The sequence below is a fragment of the Polyodon spathula genome, chromosome 47, assembly GCF_017654505.1.
Source record: "Polyodon spathula isolate WHYD16114869_AA chromosome 47, ASM1765450v1, whole genome shotgun sequence".
Classification (NCBI taxonomy): domain Eukaryota; kingdom Metazoa; phylum Chordata; class Actinopteri; order Acipenseriformes; family Polyodontidae; genus Polyodon; species Polyodon spathula.
Window position 1 is genome coordinate 1,280,365 of NC_054580.1, and position 27,197 is coordinate 1,307,561.

The 27,197-nt window shown below is 41.9% G+C and overlaps 1 protein-coding gene and 1 non-coding gene across 2 annotated transcripts; one reads left to right on the plus strand and one right to left on the minus strand.

The window, feature by feature from the left end:
* Nucleotides 1-3,509: 3,509 nt before the first annotated feature.
* LOC121306274 (butyrophilin subfamily 2 member A2-like) lies at nucleotides 3,510-26,988 on the minus strand. The gene is made up of 10 exons (XM_041238016.1): nucleotides 26,840-26,988; nucleotides 20,636-20,712; nucleotides 20,095-20,442; nucleotides 17,812-18,093; nucleotides 15,101-15,208; nucleotides 14,971-14,997; nucleotides 13,380-13,418; nucleotides 7,966-7,992; nucleotides 7,797-7,823; nucleotides 3,510-4,087 (listed from the first exon to the last, which is right to left on the minus strand). Exons 1-10 carry the CDS (start codon nucleotides 26,896-26,898, stop codon nucleotides 3,510-3,512), a joined length of 1,572 nt encoding a protein of 523 aa, XP_041093950.1. The 5' UTR covers nucleotides 26,899-26,988.
* Nucleotides 21,812-21,884, plus strand: trnar-acg. The gene has a single exon. It is a non-coding gene; the product is annotated as a tRNA-Arg (tRNA).
* Nucleotides 26,989-27,197: the final 209 nt, after the last annotated feature.

The following is a 27,197-nucleotide window of genomic DNA, read 5'->3' on the forward strand; positions in this document are numbered from 1 at the left end:
TCTCTGAGCTAGCTATCAGGACACACTGCTGTCTACACGCTCTCTCTCTCTGAGCTATCAGGACACACTGCTGTCTACACGCTCTCTCTCTGAGCTATCAGGACACACTGCTGTCTACACGCTCTCTCTCTCTGAGCTATCAGGACACACTGCTGTCTACACGCTCTCTCTCTCTGAGCTATCAGAAGACACACTGCTGTCTACACGCTCTCTCTCTGAGCTATCAGGACACACTGCTGTCTACACGCTCTCTCTCTCTGAGCTATCAGGACACACTGCTGTCTACACGCTCTCTCTCTCTGAGCTATCAGGACACACTGCTGTCTACACGCTCTCTCTCTCTGAGCTATCAGGACACACTGCTGTCTACACGCTCTCTCTCTCTGAGCTATCAGGACACACTGCTGTCTACACGCTCTCTCTCTGAGCTATCAGGACACACTGCTGTCTACACGCTCTCTCTCTGAGCTATCAGGACACACTGCTGTCTACACGCTCTCTCTCTCTGAGCTATCAGGACACACTGCTGTCTACACGCTCTCTCTCTCTGAGCTATCAGGACACACTGCTGTCTACACGCTCTCTCTCTCTGAGCTATCAGGACACACTGCTGTCTACACGCTCTCTCTCTCTGAGCTATCAGGACACACTGCTGTCTACACGCTCTCTCTCTCTGAGCTATCAGGACACACTGCTGTCTACACGCTCTCTCTCTCTGAGCTATCAGGACACACTGCTGTCTACACGCTCTCTCTCTCTGAGCTATCAGGACACACTGCTGTCTACACGCTCTCTCTCTCTGAGCTATCAGGACACACTGCTGTCTACACGCTCTCTCTCTGAGCTATCAGGACACACTGCTGTCTACACGCTCTCTCTCTCTCTGAGCTATCAGAAGACACACTGCTGTCTACACGCTCTCTCTCTCTGAGCTATCAGGACACACTGCTGTCTACACGCTCTCTCTCTCTGAGCTATCAGGACACACTGCTGTCTACACGCTCTCTCTCTCTGAGCTATCAGAAGACACACTGCTGTCTACACGCTCTCTCTCTGAGCTATCAGAAGACACACTGCTGTCTACACGCTCTCTCTCTCTGAGCTATCAGGACACACTGCTGTCTACACGCTCTCTCTCTCTGAGCTATCAGGACACACTGCTGTCTAGCTATCAGCACACTCTGTCTACACGCTCTCTCTCTCTGAGCTATCAGGACACACTGCTGTCTACACGCTCTCTCTCTCTGAGCTATCAGGACACACTGCTGTCTACACGCTCTCTCTCTCTGAGCTATCAGGACACACTGCTGTCTACACGCTCTCTCTCTCTGAGCTATCAGGACACACTGCTGTCTACACGCTCTCTCTCTCTGAGCTATCAGGACACACTGCTGTCTACACGCTCTCTCTCTCTGAGCTATCAGGACACACTGCTGTCTACACGCTCTCTCTCTCTGAGCTAGCTATCAGGACACACTGCTGTCTACACGCTCTCTCTCTCTGAGCTATCAGGACACACTGCTGTCTACACGCTCTCTCTCTCTGAGCTATCAGGACACACTGCTGTCTACACGCTCTCTCTCTGAGCTATCAGGACACACTGCTGTCTACACGCTCTCTCTCTCTGAGCTATCAGGACACACTGCTGTCTACACGCTCTCTCTCTCTGAGCTATCAGGACACACTGCTGTCTACACGCTCTCTCTCTCTGAGCTATCAGGACACACTGCTGTCTACACGCTCTCTCTCTCTGAGCTATCAGGACACACTGCTGTCTACACGCTCTCTCTCTCTGAGCTATCAGGACACACTGCTGTCTACACGCTCTCTCTCTCTGAGCTATCAGGACACACTGCTGTCTACACGCTCTCTCTCTCTGAGCTATCAGGACACACTGCTGTCTACACGCTCTCTCTCTCTGAGCTATCAGGACACACTGCTGTCTACACGCTCTCTCTCTCTATGAGCTATCAGGACACACTGCTGTCTACACGCTCTCTCTCTCTCTGAGCTATCAGGACACACTGCTGTCTACACGCTCTCTCTCTCTCTGAGCTATCAGAAGACACACTGCTGTCTACACGCTCTCTCTCTGAGCTATCAGGACACACTGCTGTCTACACGCTCTCTCTCTCTCTGAGCTATCAGGACACACTGCTGTCTACACGCTCTCTCTCTCTGAGCTATCAGGACACACTGCTGTCTACACGCTCTCTCTCTCTGAGCTATCAGGACACACTGCTGTCTACACGCTCTCTCTCTCTGAGCTATCAGAAGACACACTGCTGTCTACACGCTCTCTCTCTGAGCTATCAGAAGACACACTGCTGTCTACACGCTCTCTCTCTGAGCTATCAGGACACACTGCTGTCTACATGCTCTCTCTCTCTGAGCTATCAGGACACATTGCTGTCTACACGCTCTCTCTCTCTGAGCTATCAGGACACACTGCTGTCTACACGCTCTCTCTCTCTGAGCTATCAGAAGACACACTGCTGTCTACATGCTCTCTCTCTCTGAGCTATCAGGACACATTGCTGCCTTCACTCTCTCTCTCCGAGTTATCAGACTAAACTACCAGCGTAGGGGGATTTTTTTTCATACATTTTAGATGTATATCAATCATTCAATGCATCTTTGGATTGTTTATTCAGTTTATTTAGGGCCATAGTCCCTACATTTAAACATTACCTTTCATCATTACCTAATGTCTGTGTTTTTACCAAACCCCCCCTCCCCATAGACTTGCATTGGGCGCTCCCCCACCATAGACTTTAGTAACAGGGGACACTGCTGTCTACAAGCTCTCTGTTGTCCCAGCTATAGAAGATCACACTGCTGTCTACACGCTCTCTCTCTCTGATCTATCAGGACACACTGCTGTCTACACGCTCTCTCTCTCTCTGAGCTATCAGAAGACACACTGCTGTCTACACGCTCTCTCTCTGAGCTATCAGGACACACTGCTGTCTACATCTCTCTCTCTCTGAGTTTTACCAAAACCCAACATCCCCATAGACGTGCATTGGGGCGCTTCCCCACAGCGACTTTTATTACTGATGTTGTTCCCCTCACTAACAGGAGGCTGTGCACAAGCAACGCTTAAGAAACATAGATGACCCCATACTCAAGACACATCACCACAGGTAAGCGGTGCATGCAGGACACAAACTTACATAAAACAGTACGGCTAAATTGTTCCCACACCAACAGGAGGCTGTGCACAAGCAGAGTTCTGAAACATAACTGGAGGGTCTCAAGTTCACCTCTGCCACAGGTAAGGACTTGCAAACAAGACCTCAATCAAACATCGGCTTAAAAACATCATGTGGTTACAGGGTCATGGTAGATATCACATGTTTCATGCTGTGTAGTATTTAGTAAGATTTTGTAAGATGATGAACATGTGTTTATAAGCGTGTAGGGATCAGGCATTAGCGATGGAGTATGGGGTAGTTTCCAGTAAACCACATGTTTAATCTCCAGCGCTGACAGGGTCAGGGATAGGGTTAAGTTTGTAGTAACAGGGACCCTCTAAGCGCTCCCCCACCATAGACTTTAGTAACAGGGGACTCAAGCACAAGATCTATATTGTTGTCCCAAGTATAGAAGAATGGATAGAGTTTTTCATTGGGTTTAAACTTCATGTCAGTGAAAGTGAAGATGTGAGATCTGGTCTCCACATTGTAAAAGGAGAACTGCCCTTCCTCATAATCCAGATACAGCCCCATCTTCTGGGGCTTCAGGCTCTGGGGGAGGTGGGTCGCAAGGGCAGCATCAGCAATGAACTCCTTTCCATACCACTTCACAGTCCAGTAACCCAGCTGGGGGGTTAGGCTGAACCCCCCCTTTCTTTGGGCAGACTCTCTGCTGACTCCTAATCTCCAGTCTGTATCCTCCCCCACCTGTACCTGCCAGTAGTGTTTCCCTGAGTTGAAGCCCTCCCTGCCCAGCACACAAGATCTGTAATCAAATCTCTTTGGATTGTCAGGGAGATCCTGCCTCATCTTTCCCCTTCTCACTTGTTTCCCATCCGTAGACAGGGTGAGCAGGGGGTGTGCGTTATCAGGGTCCAGAGTCACATCAGCTGTGGAGCAGAGAGAAGACATTATTATTAGTAGTAGTACTAGTTCTATTTAATCCCCAGTAGGGGGACTATATCAGCTGTCAAACAGCACCTGGTATTCCAGTTGATTTCCAAGTACTAACCAAGCCCAACCTTGCTGAGCTTCTGAGATCAGATAAGATCAGGCTTACTCACGGGGGTATGGCCAACGCTATAGCTAATTAAAGAAAATGCTAATTAGCACCCCCTAAACAAAAATGGGTGCTAACAAAAACTACTTTAACAAAAAAAAACGTTTAAATACTGTAAATTTACTACCCAGCTTCCCTTTTATTTTGGCGATTTCCATGTTAAAAATGCTTTTTCATACTTAGCCCTCAAATAAGCAATTTGGACAGTTTTCAAAACAAGTTTTGCTATATTTATAAATACACACTTTTTATTGTGATTATGATAAACGGAAATACAGTATTTCAATAGAACTGAAATAACAACAATGTGTTTACAATTGTAGCATTACAATATAGGTCACCACATAACACCTTTTATTTTTACAATGGCAGCATTATAATACTTGTGCAGGCATATCACTTTTTAGAAATTATTTTTTGTGAGATAGATTTTAAAGCAGATGCAAGTCAAACCCTCCTCAATGCGAACATCTTTATCTAGCACAGATACATCATATACACTATTCTCATTGGAGTGACAAATTTGGTCTCGCATGCAGTCGAAGTGGAAAATCGATGGATAAGCAGCTGGGTAGTTAAAACTTTAACTGTAATAATGAGCCAAAATAAACAGTACAGAGCATGCCACTTAGAGCCCAGAGCAAAATATACTTGAACTTTGACCCATTCGACACCTTGAGACCATCACTTTCAATTCAAACACAAAATGTGTCTCGTTTTCAATCACTCGACAACACCCACAGTACAGAAATGTTCATTAATGATCAACAAAATGAGAATGTTAAAAAAAAAGCTGAAGCACTAACAGATAACGACATAGAAAGTCTGTACAGCACTGCTATGTTTAAAAAAAACCCAACTGTACAACTGAACCTCGTCTTATTTAATATTAGCATCACAAGGGTATCCATGTATTATGAAGAATAATAGATGAGCCTGGTTTGTTTATGGCAGAGACAGAGTTAAAGCCTCCCTGCCAAGGTAATTGTTTTGTTTAATTGTTTAATTATCACCTGCACCTGACAATTATTTACAATTAGAGCCAGGTGCAGGATATAAAAGGAAAGCAGTCAGTCTGCCTGGGGCTGCTGCTGTGGAGTGTAGAGCCTGACTGGAAGGAGTGAAGGTCTGTGTAAAACATTCGTTTGGTTTTATAAAAATCTGTGTTAGTGTTTTGTTTTGGTGTTATATGTCGGGTAAACAGTATAACTGTCCTGCATGTTAGTCAGGGACCTGCATGTGTTTAGTGCTCCAAATAGGAGATAGGTGTTTGTTTGTTTATTTCATTTTGTTTATTAAAAGTGCGCATGAGCGCTGTTCCTTCCAATCCTGAGTGTTGGGTCTTTACTTTAAAGGGAAAAGAACCCATGCAAGCCTGTGTGGTGAGCCGCAAGGTCACAATATGTTTTACCAACTAAGAATGACAGCACTTTCAGTTCCATCCCCCATTTTATGTGGGCATAAGTATTGGGACATTTGGCTCACGGGTGTTTCTAATTGATCAGGTGTTTCCTGTTGCATTGATCACTATGTAACAGAATTTTTGTTCCTGGGTAGTAAGTGTTATTTCCTAATTGCTTATGCCTCAAAAGTATAGAAAATGGCTATTATTCCCCACAAACATTGCTTTTGTGACCAGGACAGTGATATTTTGAAATGTACCTATTTCCAATGAGAAAACGGGTGAATTTGTGTCTTTTCTTTCACATAAAGTCAGAAAAAAACAACATATGAATCCAAATTAACATGTATTTATACTAAAGTAATACAAAAATGACTACAAAAGATTTAGAAGTGAGTAGTTTTCGGGATTTACGATTATACTGTAAATCACTTTCACAAATCAGCCCCCAAATGTAGTCTCCCATCATGTTCTCGTTATACTGTCCTTGGTAGCGGCGTTAAAAGTCCAGTATATCCTGGTGGAAGCGCTCGCCTTGCTCCTCCGAGTACGCTCCCATGTTCTCCTTGAATTGATCAAGATGAGCATCAAGGATATGGACTTTGAGGGACATCCTACAGCCCATTGTGCCGTAGTTCTTCACCAGAGTCTCAACAAGCTCCACATAGTTTTCAGCCTTGTGATTGCCCAGGAAGCCCCGAACCACTGCGACAAAGCAGTTTTTGTCCTATGGTTCAAGCAATTTGTCCTATGGTTCAATTAGAACCATAGGACAAAAATCGGGCATAGCCAAATCAACAATTTGGAACGTTCTGACAAAGAAAGAAATGACTGGTGTCTTCAGCAATCAGCAATGACCAGGTCGGCCAAGGAAAAAAACACAGTTGATGACAGAACAGTGACCAGAGCTGTGAACCTTCAAACAAGTGTCAGTGAAATCATCAACAATCTCCAGAACGCTGGGGTGAAAGTGTCACAATCTACTCTTCACAGAAGACTTGGGCAGCAGAATTTCAAAGAGGCTACCCTGCAAGATGCAAACCTCTGATCAGCACCAAAAACAATGCAAGATGTAAACCTCGGATCAGTACCAAAAACAAAGCCCCGATTAGAATTTTCTAAAAAGTACAGATGAGCCAGTACGGTTCTGGAACAGAGTTTTATCAAAGTGATGGAAAGGCAAAAGTGTGAAGAAGAAAAGGAACTGCAGATGATCCAAAGAATACCACCTCATCTGTGAAGAATGCTGGAGGTAGTGTCATGGCATGGGCATGCATGGCTGCCTCTGGAACAGTCAGAAAACGCCCCAAAACAAGCAACAGCTGAAAATGGCTGCAGTAAAGGCTTGGCAAAGCATCTCAAAGGACGATACCAAGAGTTTGATGCCAATGGGTGGCAGACTCGCTGCTCTTACTGCATGCAAGGGATCTGTGACTAAATACTAACTTTTATTATTCTTATATTTGCTTTAATTTGAATTGTCCCAGTACTTATGCCCACATAAAATGGGGGAATGGAATTCTAAAGGTGCTGGTGTTCTTAGCTGGTATGTATTGAAAACGCCAGAAATAAAAGGTGACATTCTGTACTTCTGCCTCATTCTTCTTTTACTCATATTTTCACATTGCTTGAGTGTACAGCAAAAATAGCAATTTTGACTTCACTGTCCCAATACTTATGGAGGGCATGTATATGCATCCCCATTGAGAAGAACAGGAGAGGAGAGAAGAGAAGGATAGAGGAAAGGGTGCACTTATGAGACAGAAGTAAAGACAGAATCCAGATTGTAATACTCTTAATAATGTGTACTGATGATTGTCTGTACCAAGTTTCATCACAATCATATCAGTAGTTCTCTAGATGTATGTACAAGTGTAACATATGGACCCCTGCAGTGTCTACATGTGATCTTTACTTCACGTTGAGTTCACAAGCTGGGGCATTATAACTAACACACTTTCTCCTCTCCTTTTCAGTGTTACCTTTGGGAGGCACACAAGGCTGGTGTAGCTGTGCTGGAAGTGCACAGAGGTTTAAATGGGACAGAATGTAAATACAGATGTAACACAGTGAGATGGGGCTCCTTGCTGTTCTTTTCCCCTCCACTGTGAAAAGAATCCATTGACGAGACACATACCTGCTGAACTGAGGATCCACTTCCATTCTAGAACACAGAAATAAAGAGAGCATTATTTTACAATCACTCCTCCTGTGCTCTCTACAGTTCAGAAGATGTGTAGCACACACTAACCAGCAGGGCTGTGCTGGGGTGAGTCAGGCTGTGGATTTACACACAATGTACGTACCTGATTTAGGGACAGACCTCATAGACTCTGTGAAAAGAAGAAAGCTGGATTACATTCTGAACAGTGAGGTGTGAAATCTTCTATTGAATAACACTGAGTAACACATCACACTCTGTATTAAGCAGCTAGTCTATGGGACTGATGTGAGATATCTTTGAGCAGGTCCAGCAGAGACATGGACTGCATGCACACATGGAATAGGGCTAGATTCACCCCGCGGACCCAGTTTTGAAGCGATTCTGGTACTTGCTTTCACGCCTGTGCTGCCATTTTAATTTTCATTGGGGAATGGTCTCATTATAATTTTCAATGACGAGTGGCCTCATTATCATCTTCACTCAAGTGAAAGTTTGCCTTTTGTGAACCAAAGAGACATCCTCAAAGGTCTTTTCAAAAGAGCAAACTTGAGGAAAAATGATAGCTTTAAAATTACTTTTTAAAAAATAATTTACAAAAAACATAACATTCAAATAATAACTACATTACACAATTAAAATGTTTAAAAATACATTACTTCAAGTAATTATGAAGTATGTATTAAAAAAAACAGCCAAATCTCTATTTTTCACATCAATGATAATGTTCCATGTTGTACAGATATGGCGATGTTTGCTGTAAAGGAAATAAAGAAAGCTTATTGTAATATTACTGACAATAACAGGAAGTGTTTCTGCAGTAAGAAGTTTTCCCATGTCACACATACAACTGCCAAGTCAAACAATTTAACACTAGCACCAGCACAGCCTCTTCTGCACTTCAAATATCTCCGCGTCTGTGAATATCTCGTGCATGTCCGTTCTTAAGTGTTACTAAATATTTTAATTAACTACCCACTCTGTGTTTCAGCTGCAGAATCGTAAACATCAATAAGTTATAAGCACTTGCCTCTTCAAACGCCAGATATGCAGTTTATGTGGCATATTGAAATCAATACAATAGAACCTACAATTTAGTCTGGGCTTGTAATTAAAACAAATTCATTGTGAAAGAATGTATTACATACTCCTGTTGAGTGCTGAAACACTAACGAAAGTCATTCTACACATCATATTTATTATTATTATTATTATTATTATTATTATTATTATCAGTTGTCACAAAATACACATTGAATCACAACACAGTGTGATATAGCTTCTCTTTTTTCTCGTCTGCCTGTCCTCTGGATCAGCTCAGCAAGTTTCTAACTAATTCAGTCTTGAGAACATTGCAAACCCAGGTGTTGTGATCAGTCATCTCTTGATCATGTATGCTAATTCTTTTGTATTACGTGTAGGGCTGGAGACAGGCTGGCTGGTGTTAGCGTTTATTAGACTCTGCTGTGGGCACTCCAGTTCATTATCATCTGTATACTGACTGAGAAGATGGCTCAAAGACGAGTACTGAATATGGAAGAAGTGCTTGAACTGTTACCAGATTTGACTGAAGGATATTCTGATGGCGTTGTGAGTGAAACCAGCAGTTCCGACAGTGAAAGTGAGGATACCAAGCCGGATTTACCTGCAGGTCAAACAAAACAAGTGCCGACCAGGGAGGGAGTGAGAGGTCGTCGCCGTGGCAGATCCAGATCCAGTGCTGGAGAAACAGCTGCTGTCCCTGCAGCTTCATCTGGAGCTTCAGCACCAAGGACAACTACCCCTGCTGCATCGGCTTCTCCAAGAGTAATTCAGGAGACGAGCAAAGACGGGACACTTTGGAAAATTATCCCGGTGATGAGGCTTTGAGAAAACGCACATCAGAAAATGTTTTGTCTGAAGCTTCAGGCCCAATTCTGCACGCAAAACGAAACATAGATACCCCACTCAGTGCATCTTTGTTTTTCATCTCTATGCAACTGCTGCTTCACACACAGCGCTGTACCGTGGCAGAGGCACAGCGGGTACTGAATGCTGACCCCTGGGAACTGTCTTGAGGAATTACAAGCTTTCATTGCAATCCTGTATGTGCGTGGCGCATATGCAGGCAAAATCATTTATGTAGAGAGCTACTGGTCACAAGAGTGGGGTCTTCTCTTCTTCAAGGAAACAATGTCATGGAATTGCTTTTGGGAAATCCTGAGACTCATATGTTTTGATTTGAGAAGAGCAGCCTGACAAATTTGCCATGGCATCAGAGGTTTGGGACAGCTTCATCACAAATAGCATTGCTTGCTATAAGACTGGACCTAACATCACCATAGATGAGCAGCTGCTTCCCACAAAGGCATGCTGTCGCTGGACACAGTACCTGGCCAACAAACCATACAAGTTTGGCATCAAATTCTGGTTTGCAGTTGACATGGATTCCAAATACCTTGTAAATGGTTTCCCCTACCTGGGAAAGGACAAAACGTGCCCTGCTGGTGAGAGACTGGGAGACAGCATTGTACTGAGGCTGATGGAGTCGTACTTGAGCAAAGGACAAAATGTCACTACTGACAATTTCTTTACTTTTCTTCATTTGGCCAGGGAGTTCTTTGGGTGATGTGCTGTGTTTAAAGTATGCAAAAAACCATTCAGAAGATTCTGTAGCCTGTTGGCCTAAATGTAAAGCGTTATGTTTGGCGCAAACCCAACACAGCGCATCACCCAAAGAACACCACCCTTACTGTGAAGCATGGGACTGGACATCTTGTTACAATTGAAGGAATAATGGATGGAGCAAAATATAGGAAAATACTGCAAGAGAATCTGCTTCAGTCCGCGTAAAAACTGAAGCTTGGGAGAAAATTCACATTTCAGCAGGACAATGATCCCAAGCACAAGGCCAAAGCAACATTGGAGTGGCTCAAGAACAAAACGGTGAATGTCCTACAGTGGCCCAGTCAAAGTCCTGATCTCAATCCCATTGAGAATCTGTGGCACTATTTGATGATTGCGGTCCACAAGCGTCGTCCAACCAACCTGAACAACCTGGAGCAAATCTGCCAAGAAGAATGGGCCAAAATCACTCCGACACTGTGCAAAGCTGGTACATATTTACCCCAAAAGACTTAAAACTGTTATTGCAGCGAAAGGTGGCTCCACCAAATATTAATGTGTGGGGGTTGAAAACTTATGCAAGCAAGATATTTCAGTTTTTTATTTTTTATAAAAATATTTCCCAACATAAAACCAATGTCACCTTACAATAATTGATTTTGAGTTTTAAATAAAATATTGAACAGAACGAAATTTCAATGTACCATTTGTAATTCAGTAATATGAGAGAATTGGTCAAGGGTCTGAATACTTTTGCAAGGCACTGATATATATATATATATATATATATATATATATATATATATATATATATATATATATATATATATATATATATAAAACCGGCGACTCACCACACAGGCTCTCTCGGGTTCTTTTTCTCTTCCAGACACAGGATTTGAGAGAATAAGCGCTGATACGCACTTTTAATGATACAAAATAAATCAAAACAAAACAAACACGTAGCTCCTTCAGAGCACTAACTGAACATTCGTCAGGAATCTACTCTAACGAAGCCGGACAGCTGTTTACTGGCTGAAACAAAAACACAGTTTTTAAATGTGAAAACAAAAGGCTTCACACAGAACCTTTTTTTTTTTTGTTGTACGATTGAAAACACCTTCAAAATCGGGCTCTCAACACAGCAGCCTCCTCGAAGAGACTGTCTGCTTTCTTTAAATACCCTGCACCTGGCTCTAACTTACAATAATGGCCAGGTGCAGGCGATAATTAACAATGAAACAGTTAACCAAAACACACGGGCAGGGAGGATTTTAACCCCCTGCCTACCTTGTTACTATATATATATATATATATATATATATATATATATATATATATATATATATATATATATATATATATATATTGTAATGAAGTGTGGGGCATTGTGGTTGAGGGCCGATATTTTGGACCACGGATTATGCACAGTCTGTATCCATTTTAAGGAAATGTAGTCCTGCCGATCTGGTGCAGCAGGACTTCAATTCCCAGGAGGCCATGTTAGATGGCATAATTGGACAAGGTGATTGTGTAATTGATTGAACAGCTGCCATCAGTTAAACAATTGGGAGCCTTTTAAAAAGGGCAGGGTCAACCTGTTGGTTGAGGAGAGTTGGAGAATTGGAGAGTTAGCTGGAAAAGAGTCCTGGTATTTGGAGCCGGTAAGCAGCTTAGCTGCCCGGACTGTTAGTTAGGGAATCTTTCTGTTATAGTTAGTACTCTATTAAGGAGTTAGGCTTTTGTTTGTTTATTTTGGGTGTTTTGAAGTATTGTAAATAATAAACACACAGGTACCATCCTGTTTAACTTGCTTTCCTGGAAGTTTGACTTTCTTTTGTGCTAGAGGACAGTGTAAAAGGTCCAGAGAAGTGACAAACACACCAAACCTTTCCAGAGTTGTCACTATATAATTTGCAAAAGTTGTAAAATGTCACTCAATCCAGTCATATGAAGTTGTCTGTCAATATCCAATATCCAATATCAACCTAACTTCACTGGTCCCTAAAAACTCTTTCCCTTCTGATTTCTCTGCCATATCAGTGACAAGCTAGCAGTATGAGCAGGGTATGTTCTAAACCAGGACTTGTGATGAAAATGGCTACTTGGGTAGCTTAGGGTTGGACAATAAGGACATTTTCAGCTACTGTTTATCTTCTGGCAATTATCACAATAATTTGGATTTATTGGCCAAATAAATAAAAAATAAAACATTATTATAATTTATCAAATGTATACTTGAGTAGCATAACAACCACCAGTCTAAAGGCCTGGTCACACAGGCAACTTTTGTCGACAGCAACAAGAGGAACACATCTGCTGCCTGCGTGTCGCCTTGCAGTTTGCTGTGGTCACACGGGAGACAGGCCTGCAATCAACAAGCTGGCAACAGACAGACAACAACGTAATACAACCCAATCAAAATGCACTTATCAGGAGACATAAACATGCTGTGAAGGAAGACAAAGAAAAATGTACTAATTACATTATAACAAACCTGTAGTTCCTTCTTAATTAAATAAAAGCTGTACATTAGTAGGCTTATTTAGTTAGGGGTACACATTTCATATGTCAAACATAATAAATATATGTGCATTCATTATCAATCAATGTTTTCAATATTGTACTTTTAATTCTAGGCTTTCGAGAGCAAAAAGGCAGACCTGGGGTTTCACTTTGTTTACTGTTAAAATGAAAGATGTTATGATGTGGGGTTAATGTAGGAATGACAGGCATACTGCATACACGCAAATTAATTTCAAATAAAACACACTTTTAAAAATGCACTACACAGATAGAAGGATAGCAAGCTAACACAGATAGATAGCAGGATAGAAAGCTAACACAGGCATAGACAGGAAGAAGGATTGAAAGCTAACACAGGCACACAGACAGAAGGAGAGCTAACACAGGCACAGGCATTTTGGTAATTCTGAAAATAGAAACAATTCTTACCAATTTCCTTACGAAGGCACTCATTACGATATCGGGCAGCTAAAAAATGAATCAGACAGAACAGTGTGTGATTATTTCAGCTCCAGCGCAGATTAAAATGAATCAGACAGAACAGTGTGTGGTTATTTCAGCTCCAGCACAGATTAAAATGAATCAGACAGAACAGTGTGTGATTATTTCAGCTCCAGCACAGATTAAAATGAATCACACAGAACAGTGTGTGGTTATTTCAGCTCCAGCACAGATTAAAATGAATCACACAGAACAGTGTGTGGTTATTTCAGCTCCAGCACAGATTAAAATGAATCACACAGAACAGTGTGTGGTTATTTCAGCTCCAGCGCAGATTAAAATGAATCACACAGAACAGTGTGTGGTTATTTCAGCTCCAGCACAGATTAAAATGAATCACACAGAACAGTGTGTGGTTATTTCAGCTCCAGCACAGATTAAAATGAATCACACAGAACAGTGTGTGGTTATTTCAGCTCCAGCACAGATTAAAATGAATCACACAGAACAGTGTGTGGTTATTTCAGCTCCAGCACAGATTAAAATGAATCACACAGAACAGTGTGTGGTTATTTCAGCTCCAGCACAGATTAAAATGAATCACACAGAACAGTGTGTGGTTATTTCAGCTCCAGCACAGATTAAAATGAATCACACAGAACAGTGTGTGGTTATTTCAGCTCCAGCACAGATTAAAATGAATCACACAGAACAGTGTGTGGTTATTTCAGCTCCAGCACAGATTAAAATGAATCACACAGAACAGTGTGTGGTTATTTCAGCTCTAGCGCAGATTAAAATGAATCAGACAGAAAAGTGTGTGGTTATTTCAGCTCCAGCGCAGATTAAAATGAATCACACAGAACAGTGTGTGGTTATTTCAGCTCCAGCGCAGAAAAAAATGAATCACACAGAACAGTGTGTGGTTATTTCAGCTCCAGCACAGATTAAAATGCACTATAAAAAACACAACAAGTTACATTAACTGCCTGAGTGTTTGCAAAGATGGGGCTGCTTCAATGACGAGGAAGGTGAAAGGATTTGTAAACCTTGTCAAAGAAGAAAGCACTGATGCACTGGTGACCCACTGTTTTCTGGACCAGGAAGCACTTGTGGTCAAAACATTGCCTGAAGAACTCTCTTTAGTGTTGGAAAGAGCAATAAATATCGTGAACTCATAAAAGCACAGCCTTTGAAAAGTCGTCTTTTCTCCTTGTTGTGTGAGGATATGAGAGCAGAACATCACACTTTGCTTTTGCCCATGGAAGTATGCTGGCTTTCCCATGGAAAAGTTTTATCACGTTTGTACGAACTGAGAGAATTAAAAACCTTCTTAACTTTGGAGGACTCTGATAATGAATATCCAGCAGTCTCAGACCATGTCATTTTAATTTTGTTGCCATTTTCCACAACCTATCTGTATGAGTTAAGTTTTTCAAGTCTGACATAAACAAACAACGGGAATGTCTAAGATCAGCTGAGCAAGCTCTGAGTTTCACTGTCATCAATTCCTGCCAGGATAAAGCAACTGTGGACACTGAGGCAAGCTCAGATCTCTTTTTATTTATGTACTACTTACCCATAGGCTCAGACTTTCTCTCCATGGCTAGAAGAAAAACAGAACAGTCCATATTATTGTAATCCTGTTTGACATGTTTAAAATGCACAGAGCTATATCAAATGCCTCATGAGAATGATAAAGTTCATACCATCCATTCTTCTCCATTGGATCACCAGCAGAGGAATGGCTCCAATACTGAGAGCTAAAGTCAAGAAGAAAGCCACCTTCCATCCACAGACTCCTGGGAAATAATCCCCTGGAAAACAACACAGCAGCTCAACACACTGGAACACACACACCCCTCCCAACACTGAGCACACCCCTGATAGTGAACTTTCCACACACCCCTCCCAACACTGACCACACCCCTCATAGTGAGAATTCCACACACCCCTCATAGTGAGCATTCCACACACCCCTCCCAACACTGACCACACCCCTCATAGTGAGCATTCCACGCCCCTCATAGTGAGCATTCCACACACCCCTCCCAACACTGACCACACCCCTCATAGTGAGCATTCCACACCCCTGATAGTGAGCATTCCGCACACCCCTCCCAACACTAAGCCACACCCCTGAGAGTCAAAATGAATGATTGCCCATAACCCCCACCCCACCAAAATGTTTGATTCAGATATTGTCTAGCCCACCAAAACATGTGAGCGGAGTGGAGCGGGACCATTTTACTAGGAGCGTGGAGTGTCTGAGCGAAGTGCAATCACGACAAGCAATTTTTTGCAAAGGAAAAATATTTGCCACTGTACACAGAAGATATGATCCATAAACGATGCAGTTTTTGCGATGCTTTGACAATATTGTGCAATCTATGAAATCACCGTGCATGATGAAAGTAAACAAAATAATATCCAATTTGCAAAGTAAGAGTTTTATTACAGCAGCGAAAGCCATCGTGTGCTTGTATATGAACCATGTTAACTGCAAATTTCACAAAGCTCATACAATTAAAAAAATCTTTAATTGCACGGTATGTGCAAAACGGTCAGTGTATGCTAGGATCCCAAGTCAAAAAATGATCCCATCAGCTTGAGGTTAAATTACTTTTTTAGATCGCTGAAATCGTGTAGTGTTCGGCTTGGGGTTGTCTTGCGAATGATCACACCGAGGTGCAGAAGATTCACTTAACACAAAGCGTTTTCATCACTTCATGTAAAAGTGAGATTGAATTATTCTCCAGGAAAATAAATATAATAATAATAATAATAATAATAAAAATAGAATTTGAAAGAAATTATTTTAATAATCATGTTTACTGAAAATATAATAGTACTTACTGGAACCGGATCCCTGATATTTGTATCCAGTTCGTCAGTACCAAAGCAGGAACCAGGTCCCCGATTTCAAAGGAACCGGTTCACACATCTCTACATTTTGGAAGCGATTTACACTAGCAGTGGAGCTGGCTGCAGAATTAGAAGCACCGGAGAGGAGCCTTGGAGCGAGCGGTTTCAAAGAGGAAGAGAGCGAAGAGCAGCGTTTATGAGCGCTCCACTTCACTCACATGCTCTGTAGCCCACTAGTTCATGTGTTTGATTCAGATATTGACTGGCCCACTAGTTCATGTGTTTGATTCAGATAGTGACTGGCCCACTAGTTCATGTGTTTGATTCAGATATTGACTGGCCCACTAGTTCATGTGTTTGATTCAGATATTGACTGGTCCACTAGTTCATGTGTTTGATTCAGATATTGACTGGTCCACTAGTTCATGTGTTTGATTCAGATATTGACTGGCCCACTAGTTCATGTGTTTGATTCAGATATTGACTGGCCCACTAGTTCATGTGTTTGATTCAGATATTGACTGGCCCACTAGTTCATGTGTTTGATTCAGATATTGACTGGTCCACTAGTTCATGTGTTTGATTCAGATATTGACTGGTCCACTAGTTCATGTGTTTGATTCAGATATTGACTGGTCCACTAGTTCATGTGTTTGATTCAGATATTGACTGGTCCACTAGTTCATGTGTTTGATTCAGATATTGACTGGTCCACTAGTTCATGTGTTTGATTCAGATATTGACTGGTCCACTAGTTCATGTGTTTGATTCAGATATTGACTGGTCCACTAGTTCATGTGTTTGATTCAGATATTGACTGGTCCACTAGTTCATGTGTTTGATTCAGATAGTGACTGGCCCACTAGTTCATGTGTTTGATTCAGATATTGACTGGCCCACTAGTTCATGTGTTTGATTCAGATATTGACTGGTCCACTAGTTCATGTGTTTGATTCAGATATTGACTGGTCCACTAGTTCATGTGTTTGATTCAGATATTGACTGGTCCACTAGTTCATGTGTTTGATTCAGATATTGACTGGTCCACTAGTTCATGTGTTTGATTCAGATATTGACTGGTCCACTAGTTCATGTGTTTGATTCAGATATTGACTGGTCCACTAGTTCATGTGTTTGATTCAGATATTGACTGGTCCACTAGTTCATGTGTTTGATTCAGATATTGACTGGTCCACTAGTTCATGTGTTTGATTCAGATATTGACTGGTCCACTAGTTCATGTGTTTGATTCAGATATTGACTGGCCCACTAGTTCATGTGTTTGATTCAGATAGTGACTGGCCCACTAGTTCATGTGTTTGATTCAGATATTGACTGGTCCTCTAGTTCATGTGTTTGATTCAGATATTAACTGGTCCACTAGTTCATGTGTTTGATTCAGATATTGACTGGTCCACTAGTTCATGTGTTTGATTCAGATATTGACTGGTCCTCTAGTTCATGTGTTTGATTCAGATATTGACTAGCCCATCATAGTGACTGTAAAATATGGTCATTGTCAGTCAGGCTCAATCCACAAAGATGTGATACTCACTGGATATGTGGAGTTTGGATTCCCCATCTGGTTTTGGTGTTCTACTTCTAAGCAGACAAGAGAACACGTTGGACTGCTGTTTGATTTTGATGTAGCTGCTGACACTGAGGAGCCCCTGACTGTCCCTCTGCACTGTTGTTTTGGACAGTGATGTCACATCGTTTCCATCCCTGTCTCTCCAGATCACTTCAGGTTCAGGGCTCCACCCCTCTGATCTGCACACCAGCCGGGTCTGCTCTCCTTGTGTAGCATCTATAGAGATTGAGGGCTGGGTCCCCAGAGCTGTCAGGGAGTAGAGACAGTGAGACACACACAGATAGACTGTCAGAGAATAGAGACAGTGAGACACACACAGATAGACACACCAGCCAGGTCTGCTCTCCTTGTGTTGTCTTATAGACTTATAGACTGAACTACTGTGTCAGTGCTGACAGCTCCCTGTATTATATTATGAGTTACTGTGTCAGTGCTGACATATCCAGTCCTGTGAGTATCCCAGCTCCCTGTATTATATTATGAGTTACTGTGTCAGTGCTCTCATATCCAGTCCTGTGAGTATCTGTGGTGGGAAAATTACATCTTATGCAATTTATATATTAACCTCTGAGCTGTCTGTACATGGGTTTGCTTAGCCTGTGTGACTTAAAAGGGGATCACAGCAATGTAATAAGTAGTTTGAAGTTTATTTTCCATAATGTTTAAAATCAAGAAATACATTTATGTAGTCTGGACGCTTCTCTTCCTCTTTCAGTCTTCATCACACAGCTTGTTAAGGGGGTCTAAGGTGGACCGGAAATGTCCATATTTAGTCATGCTTTGAAGTAGACTGCAAAAGAGCCTACGTGACAAGACAGAGATTGTCATGGTGCCAGGAGGAACAAGACATGTTCGCTAAAGCCATAATAAGTTTATTATAAGTAGTTATGATATTAGTTACATGATAATTTGATGGGGCACTTTAATGCTGCCACTGCTATGATTGTTTAGGGTTTCCATGCTCAGGCTTAAATTTTAAAAACTTTCCTTTTTCATTTGGGGGTTGGAATTTTAGAAAGAAAGGTGGGTAAAGGTAAACGTGTGCAATGTGGGAGGCTGAAAGAAATACAAATGTGGATATCTGCAGCAGGCAAGAATGGTTTAAGTCTATAGTGTTTGTTTCTCTCACTACAATAAAAAAGTAAAAGGACAGAAAAGTTATTCCCTTTTTTTTGCTAAACTGCACGGTTTTGTTCGATTGAATGCAATGCTACCACTTGTCCGTAGAAGGGATCAATGAGCAGGTTTTTTGTTTTCTTATATATGTAATTCTGCTGCTATAAAGGTATGTATTACCTTTTTTTTAAAAAAAATGTGCAAACTCCATGGGAGAATATGTATTTAAGAAAAATAAAACTGGAAATGTCCAATCTGCGCTCCACTCCCCCACGCTATATACAATTGGCTGTCTGCTCACTGCTTCGCTCCGCTCACACCCTCTGTCCCCAACGCAGGGCTGGATTAATCAATATGCCAATAACACCAGTTGCCATAATATGCATCAGACTCCCAAAATATGGGTTAGTGTAGGGCCCCCACGTCCTTTAACCTGGTCCTGTGTGCCAACAACCCAGCTCACTGGTTCAGTGCACCCATGAGCACTAGGTCCAGTGTTCGCATTGCGAAACCAGATGACCTGACGACCTGGTCATAGCGTCAAAACACTCCTCTGGGTGGCTGGTGGTGACTTCAGTACCAGAAGACAGTGGACACAGACAACAGTGCTGGGATATGAGTAAATGCGCTGATGTGCTGGTTTATTGTAAAACAAAAAGGTTTAAACAAAAAACACTTACTCAAAACAAATGGCATGTTGGCCAAAACAGACAAACAAAACAAACATGAAACCAAACAAGTATCGTGCTGGAGTGTAACCAGCAAGGGTAGCAATTGTTTATATTTAATAAGCTTTACTTTGCTTTACCTCCCGACCCTCGTTCCACCTCCGAACACACACTCAGCCAAAGCTGCAGGTTATATACACGTGACCGTCTCCAAATGAATTAATCCATCTGGAGACAGTCACATTCTGTACGGGGTTAGCGTGGATGGGGAAGTTTAACCCCGTCCCTGCTACAAAAACAAGCACAAAACAGCGTGCTTTAAATATATAAAACATTTCAATAGTAATATGCTCAGGGTTGAAGTGGATCCCGTCACACAGCCGTGGTGAGTTTTCTAATGAAGAGACAATAACTGCTCAAACATTAGTGGTGAGGTTCAACTTGTGTATCAAACATTACTGACCTGCAACTATCACTTCAGTCTGTCCTTCTTCATTCCAGCTTCCATCATCAGCTAAGCAGTTATAGATGCCTTTGTCAGAGGACTGGAGGTTTCTCAGACTCAGAGAGATATCGCCTGTCCGCAGTGCAGAGGGAGAGAGAGCAGTGCGGCCCTGGTAAGCTCTGTCCTGTTTTTCTAGCCGATCCTTTTGGTTTATATATAAATGAACAGGCCTGTCGAATCTCTCCCTGAACCACCTCACTTCCATGTCCACAGCACTGACTCTGGGTGACATGTGACAGTGCAGGATGACATCATCACCAGGATAAGCGATGACAGGCTGATTAGAGCCAACGACAGTCCATCGACCTGAGAAAGACAAGGTAAAGCAACTGCAAACAAATACTTTGCTTTTCAAAACAGGACTCTAGTATTAGAAATAGCTGAGAGCTATTAGCCAAGTTCTGTGACCCATACATCGATGCAGACAGCTATAGACAGGGCCCTGGAAATAAGATGCTGCATCTCAGTGGATCGGTTTAATTTTTACAGTCCTTCTCACCTCTCTGTGTAGAAACAGTTGGTAGCAAACTCAAGACAATGAGACAGGTCCTCCCCAGGAATCTCATCTTCATTTCCCTGGAAAATAATGGTAAAGATCTCTTAGTTACAGATGTCTGACTCAAACAAACCGAACTTACTCTGTAATCAGATTATTAATATTACGGATCACATTCATCGAGATGCTTCTTGGTTGAATGTTCCAACTGCCTTCAAAACTGCTTTAGTTACACCTTTACTAAAAAAGAATTCACTCAGTAGAGTGCGAGTCCTGAGGGACTGTAGGCATCTTCAGTGATCTGTACAGGGTGTTCACAATTCACTCAGTACAGACTGAGATCTGAGGGACTGTTGTCATCTTCAGTGATCTGTAGGGTGGAACACCAGTGTGCACAATGCAGTTTGCAAGTGCCTTCAGTTCGTTTCTACGGTCCATGAACCAGATGTTTACAATATCCTGCATGGTATCTAGGCAGCTATTGCTCCAGTTTTTAACAGCATTGTGACAGTGTAGCCGGGGCAGCGACGTCAGGCCAGGAAGTCAAGCACACTGTGTAAAAGCACACTGCGGCGCCGTGTTTATTTACAACAAAAAGAAATACAACACAACACTGTCGTGCCATTTGATCCAGTATATCCACACCGTACTTCATAGCGTTGTAAAATGCAACTGTCTCTGGCTTTCGTTTAGCATCATTCCCGATGGTCAATCATCTGTGCAAAGAGCTTAGAACACTATTTTTTTGCACCTTCACGCTCAGTTTGGCACTGTAGTTCTGCCTGAGAAATGTAGTGTAAATACCAATAATATATATGTTGTGTAGAATGACTTTCATCAGTGTTTCAAGCCCTCAACAGGATTACAATATATTATTTCACAACGAATTTGTTTTAATTACAAAGCCCAGACTAAGTTGTAGGTTATATTGTATTGATTTCAATATGCCACATAAACTGCGTATCTGGCGTTTGAAGATGCAAGTGCTTATAACTTATTGATGTTTACAATTCTGCAGCTGAAGCACAGAGTGGGTAGTTAATTAAAATATTTAGTAACAGTTAAGAACACAGATGCACGAGATATTCACATACACGGAGAAATTTAAATTGGAATTGCAAAAGCTCTTCAAAAACCGGCTATGGCAGGACTAGTGTTAACAGCGCTTCATCAACACAAGGGCCAGTGGCGCAATGGATAACGCGTCTGACTACGGATCAGAAGATTGTAGGTTCGACTCCTACCTGGCTCGTGGCTTTCCTGCCTGTATTTTTCCCTCGACTACTTGAATGAAATTACAACTTAATATTTGTTTTCATGAACGTCATACTTAACATATTCAGAGCAGAAACACCGTATTTACTCAAAAATGAATCTTTATTCTTATTTGTTTTAATAAAGAGCACATATCATAAACATGACAAACTGTAATAAAATAAACTTCCGTGTAAACAGGTGTAGAAAGCAGTATGCACATATACAATTATAAAACATAAATAACCAGTTATAAAAGTATCACATAACTTATGCAACGTGAAAGCGCTTTGAGAGACAGGGCTCTGCCTGTATGTTCAGAGTTCTATTACAGCTTTCTAAGTACAATCTAGGCAGAAAAAAGGCTTAAAAACTTTACCAGTGCAGTTTCCACAGACTGCCTTTACACAACGGGCGCAGACATCAAAAGTCCTGTTTTTATTGCATTTAGCAACTGTCTGTTCAACGGCTGAGCTGCTCTAAGAAGAGAATAATCCTGAACACTTTCAGCAGTGCTGCGCTTTGTACATTGAACCAGCACTGCTAAACACACCCCACTTTATAGTGTAATAGAGCTATAAACACTGAAACAAATATACAGGCAGTCGTGAAAGATGCACTCTGAATGCTCAGTCAGTTTCCATGTTAAACTGTGACAATATCAATCACAAAGTCACACTTCTGAACTGCACCTTAAACATGGACTGCCTCATATGGGATTATATAGAAATCATAGGAGCTCTGCAGGTGAAAATCATCACTAGAATAATAACAACATGGTATTTCACAAAAAAAAGGATCCCATTTACATTTCAGCCTGCCTGTGTATCACAGTTAGAACTAGTGATGTGATTATCAGCAGTCTGCCTGTGTATCACTTAGAACTGGTGAAGTGATCATTATTTCTTGTTGTTATTTGCTTACCAGGCATCTTTGCAGTACCTGCATTATGCGTCACAATGATGACACACGTTCTAAACACTGTAATGAAAACAAGCTTAGTCTGAGCTTGCTTATTGCACTATTCTGCATTTGGATACTACAGTTATTCAATACTGTGGATATTATCATACACACTATGCACTGCAGAGATGGGGTGAGATGAGTGTTGAAGCTGAATTGAGCATCACAGAATAGTGTGGTACTGTGACAGAGAGTGAATGAATCCTAATCAACAATCTCCCTCCCGACCTGCGAGGGCACTGCATAACTGGAGCAGAGCCCCCCGGAATGGATGGCTGGGCAGTTCATTCCAGGGTCAGCCGGAAGCATGGCCATCCAGGAAGTGGACGGAGGGTAGTTATGGGAAGTGGCACCAGTGATCTGTTCCTTCGCTATGGAAAGGAAAGGACCCGTTGAGAGAACGGTCGTAGTGAATAAGGAGAGTGGGTGTTAAGTGTTTTGCTGTCTGTGTTTGTATTTGTAGACGGCTAGAATGTCTGGGAGCTGTCCCTATTCAGCCAGCATCAAACCGGGACTGTGCTGCACTGTTACTCACTGCTCACAACACCACTTGCACCCGGAGCACTCACTGCTGCACTGGTGATCGTGTAGGTGTTTTAAAGGACTGAACCCCATGGTTTTGACTGTATAGTCAGTTGCATTATTCAAAAGCAATAAGAAAGCTTTGTTTTGACCATTGAATTGTTTTTTGGACTGTTGTTTATAATTACTGCCTCACCTCTACACCTGTGCACTACCAACCACACATTCAATGGTACCCATAATCAATCCCAGTTAATGGATATTCTGTGTACCTTAACCACAACATTTACATTAACCTTAAAAGCAAACAGAAACAGAAACCAGGGCTAAGCTTGGTTAGTTGAAACCCTTTGAAGTATTGATACAAGTACAAGAATAAACCAATTTCAGAGAGAAAAGCTGGTTGAAACGGCTCTCAGTGTGTGGAGCAGTGCATGGGTTGGGGTTATAGAGAGAAGCTGGTTGAAATGGCTCTCAGTGTGTGGAGCAGTGCATGGGTTAGGGTTATAGAGAGAAGCTGGTTGAAATGGCTCTCAGTGTGTGGAGCAGTGCATGGGTTAGGGTTATAGAGAGAAGCTGGTTGAAATGGCTCTCAGTGTGTGGTGTGCTGAAACCCAAAACATCACTGACAATGGGGTTTAGCAGCTCCCAAACCAGAGCCAAAAAGTATACAACTTTCTCGTTTCGTTTTGGATTTACATGTTTTTCATTAACATCATTGTATTAAGGCTGCAGGCTCCATAGCCTGCCAATGAGAGGAGGCAGAACTGCCACCCGGCCAGTAGGAGTGACAGTGACTCGACAGAGTGCTCAGAGTTATTCAGCTCTACTAGTTTAAAGTGCTGATTGTAATTTTATTAAAGTCACTAGTTTGTAATTCATAAATATTCAAGCTGCAGAGGGTGTTAGTGTTGGACCCATGAACAGGCTTGAGTCTAAATATCAGAAGCTTGATAGCGTTCACAAACAGGCTCCTCTCCTCAATGATAATCTATGAGGTTTGACTCCACAGTGTTCACAAACAGGCTCCTCTCCAGCTCAATGATAATCTATGGGGTTTGACTCGATAGCATTCACAAACAGGCTCCTCTTCAGCTCAATGATAATCTATGGGGTTTGACTCCAGAGCGTTCACAAACAGGCTCCTCTCCAGCTCAATGATAATCTATGGGGTTTGACTCGATAGCATTCACAAACAGGCTCCTCTTCAGCTCAATGATAATCTATGGGGTTTGACTCAATAGCGTTCACAAACAGGCTCCTCTCCAGCTCAGTGATAATCTATGGGGTTTGACTCCAGAGCGTTCACAAACAGGCTCCTCTCCAGCTCAATGATAATCTATGGGGTTTGACTCGATAGCATTCACAAACAGGCTCCTCTTCAGCTCAATGATAATCTATGGGGTTTGACTCAATAGCGTTCACAAACAGGCTCCTCTCCAGCTCAATGACGTTCACAAACAGGCTCCTCTCCAGCTCAATGATAATCTATGGGGTTTGACTCAATAGCGTTCACAAACAGGCTCCTCTCCAGCTCAATGATAATCTATGGGGTTTGACTCAATAGCGTTCACAAACAGGTTCCTCTCCAGCTCAATGATAATCTATGAGGTTTGACTCAATAGCGTTCACAAACAGGCTCCCCTCCAGCTCAATGATAATCTATGGGGTTTGACTCGATAGCATTCACAAACAGGCTCCTCTCCAGCTCAATGATAATCTATGGGGTTTGACTCAATATGGTTCACAAACAGGCTCCTCTCCAGCTCAATGATAATCTATGGGGTTTGACTCCATAGCGTTCACAAACAGGTTCCTCTCCAGCTCAATGATAATCTATGGGGTTTGACTCAATAGCATTCACAAACAGGCTCCTCTCCAGCTCAATGATAATCTATCGGGGTTTGCGCTCCATGTAAAAAACAGACAAAAAAGACTCCCACACCGTTCTCCATTGCAGCGTTTCACACTATGTGGAGTCACATCATTTAATGAATTGATTTCAGCTCCTCTGACTACATAGCGACTGATTTACTTTTCTCACTGTAAACCACATAGCATTGGGCAATATCACTTCTCATCTCAATCACAGACTGTGTCATCATTACATTGCTCTCACTGCAAACCACATAGCATTGAGCAATATCACTTCTCATCTCAATCACAGACTGTGCCTTCATTACACTGCTCTCACTGCAAACCACATAGCATTGAGCAATATCACTTCTCATCTCAATCACAGACTGTGTCTTCATTACATTGCTCTCACTGCAAACCACATAGCATTGAGCAATATCACTTCTCATCTCAATCACAGACTGTGTCTTCATTACATTGCTCTCACTGCAAACCACATAGCATTGAGCAATATCACTTCTCATCTCAATCACAGACTGTGTCTTCATTACATTGCTCTCACTGCAAACCACATAGCATTGAGCAATATCACTTCTCATCTCAATCACAGACTGTGTCTTCATTACATTGCTCTCACTGCAAACCACACAGCATTGAGCAATATCACTTCTCATCTCAATCACAGACTGTGTCTTCATTACATTGCTCTCACTGCAAACCACATAGCATTGAGCAATATCACTTCTCATCTCAATCACAGACTGTGTCTTCATTACATTGCTCTCACTGCAAACCACATAGCATTGAGCAATATCACTTCTCATCTCAATCACAGACTGTGTCTTCATTACATTGCTCTCACTGCAAACCACATAGCATTGAGCAATATCACTTCTCATCTCAATCACAGACTGTGTCTTCATTACATTGCTCTCACTGCAAACCACATAGCATTGAGCAATATCACTTCTCATCTCAATCACAGACTGTGTCTTCATTACACTGCTCTCACTGCAAACCACACAGCATTGAGCAATATCACTTCTCATCTCAATCACAGACTGTGCCTTCATTACATTGCTCTCACTGCAAACCACATAGCATTGAGCAATATCACTTCTCATCTCAATCACAGACTGTGTCTTCATTACATTGCTCAGGCAAACAGAAGTGAATTTAAGTTAGGTTACTTCATTAAAACTGGTATTCATTAACAAACCAAGTCACTTATTATTTACACTCCATAAACAATGATATAAAAAGGCTTTAAAAAGCTAGAGACATTATTTTAGACACTTTGCTTATCGATGATCTAGTTTGAAAAAACAAAACAAAACAGAAGTTCTCCGGTTTTTCTCTTAGTGCCACATCATGGATCGTTATAGCACTAGAGAGGCCATTCTTCAAAAGCTTTCAAACATACTTTAAAGTTATAAGTGTAAAAAAGTTGTCAGGATGTTAACAATGAAAAGCTACAGGTGCGTTATTTAAACAGCTGTAGCAGCACGTCGGGGGCGTGTAACGCTAGATTTTTAGGAACCGCGCTACGTCTTGTTTAAGCGAGCTGTTCCATATTGTAACTTTAAACACACTGATTTATATTCTGCTTACCTGCTTTCTCTTTCACCTGCACTGTCTTCGTGAACTCTTTTACGAATAAACAGAAACATCTTTTTAAACCGATTCAATACAACTGAGTTTAGATAAGAGTGTATTCTGAAGATTTACACAATCTGTGGAAGAAGTTTCCATGTGTCTGATAAGCTATCTAGCCTGAAGTAGCCTGTCTAAGGTACAGATCAAAGTGCAATTCCTGCACCGTTACCCGAGCAACAGCCCTTGATGGTAATGATCAAATCTGTGGTACTTTTATATGTTACATTACCTCAGGACCTTGTTTTATTATGGTAACACGCCCACACGCTCTCTGCCAGTAAAAGAATGTTTACCTGGTTCAGACAAGCCTCAA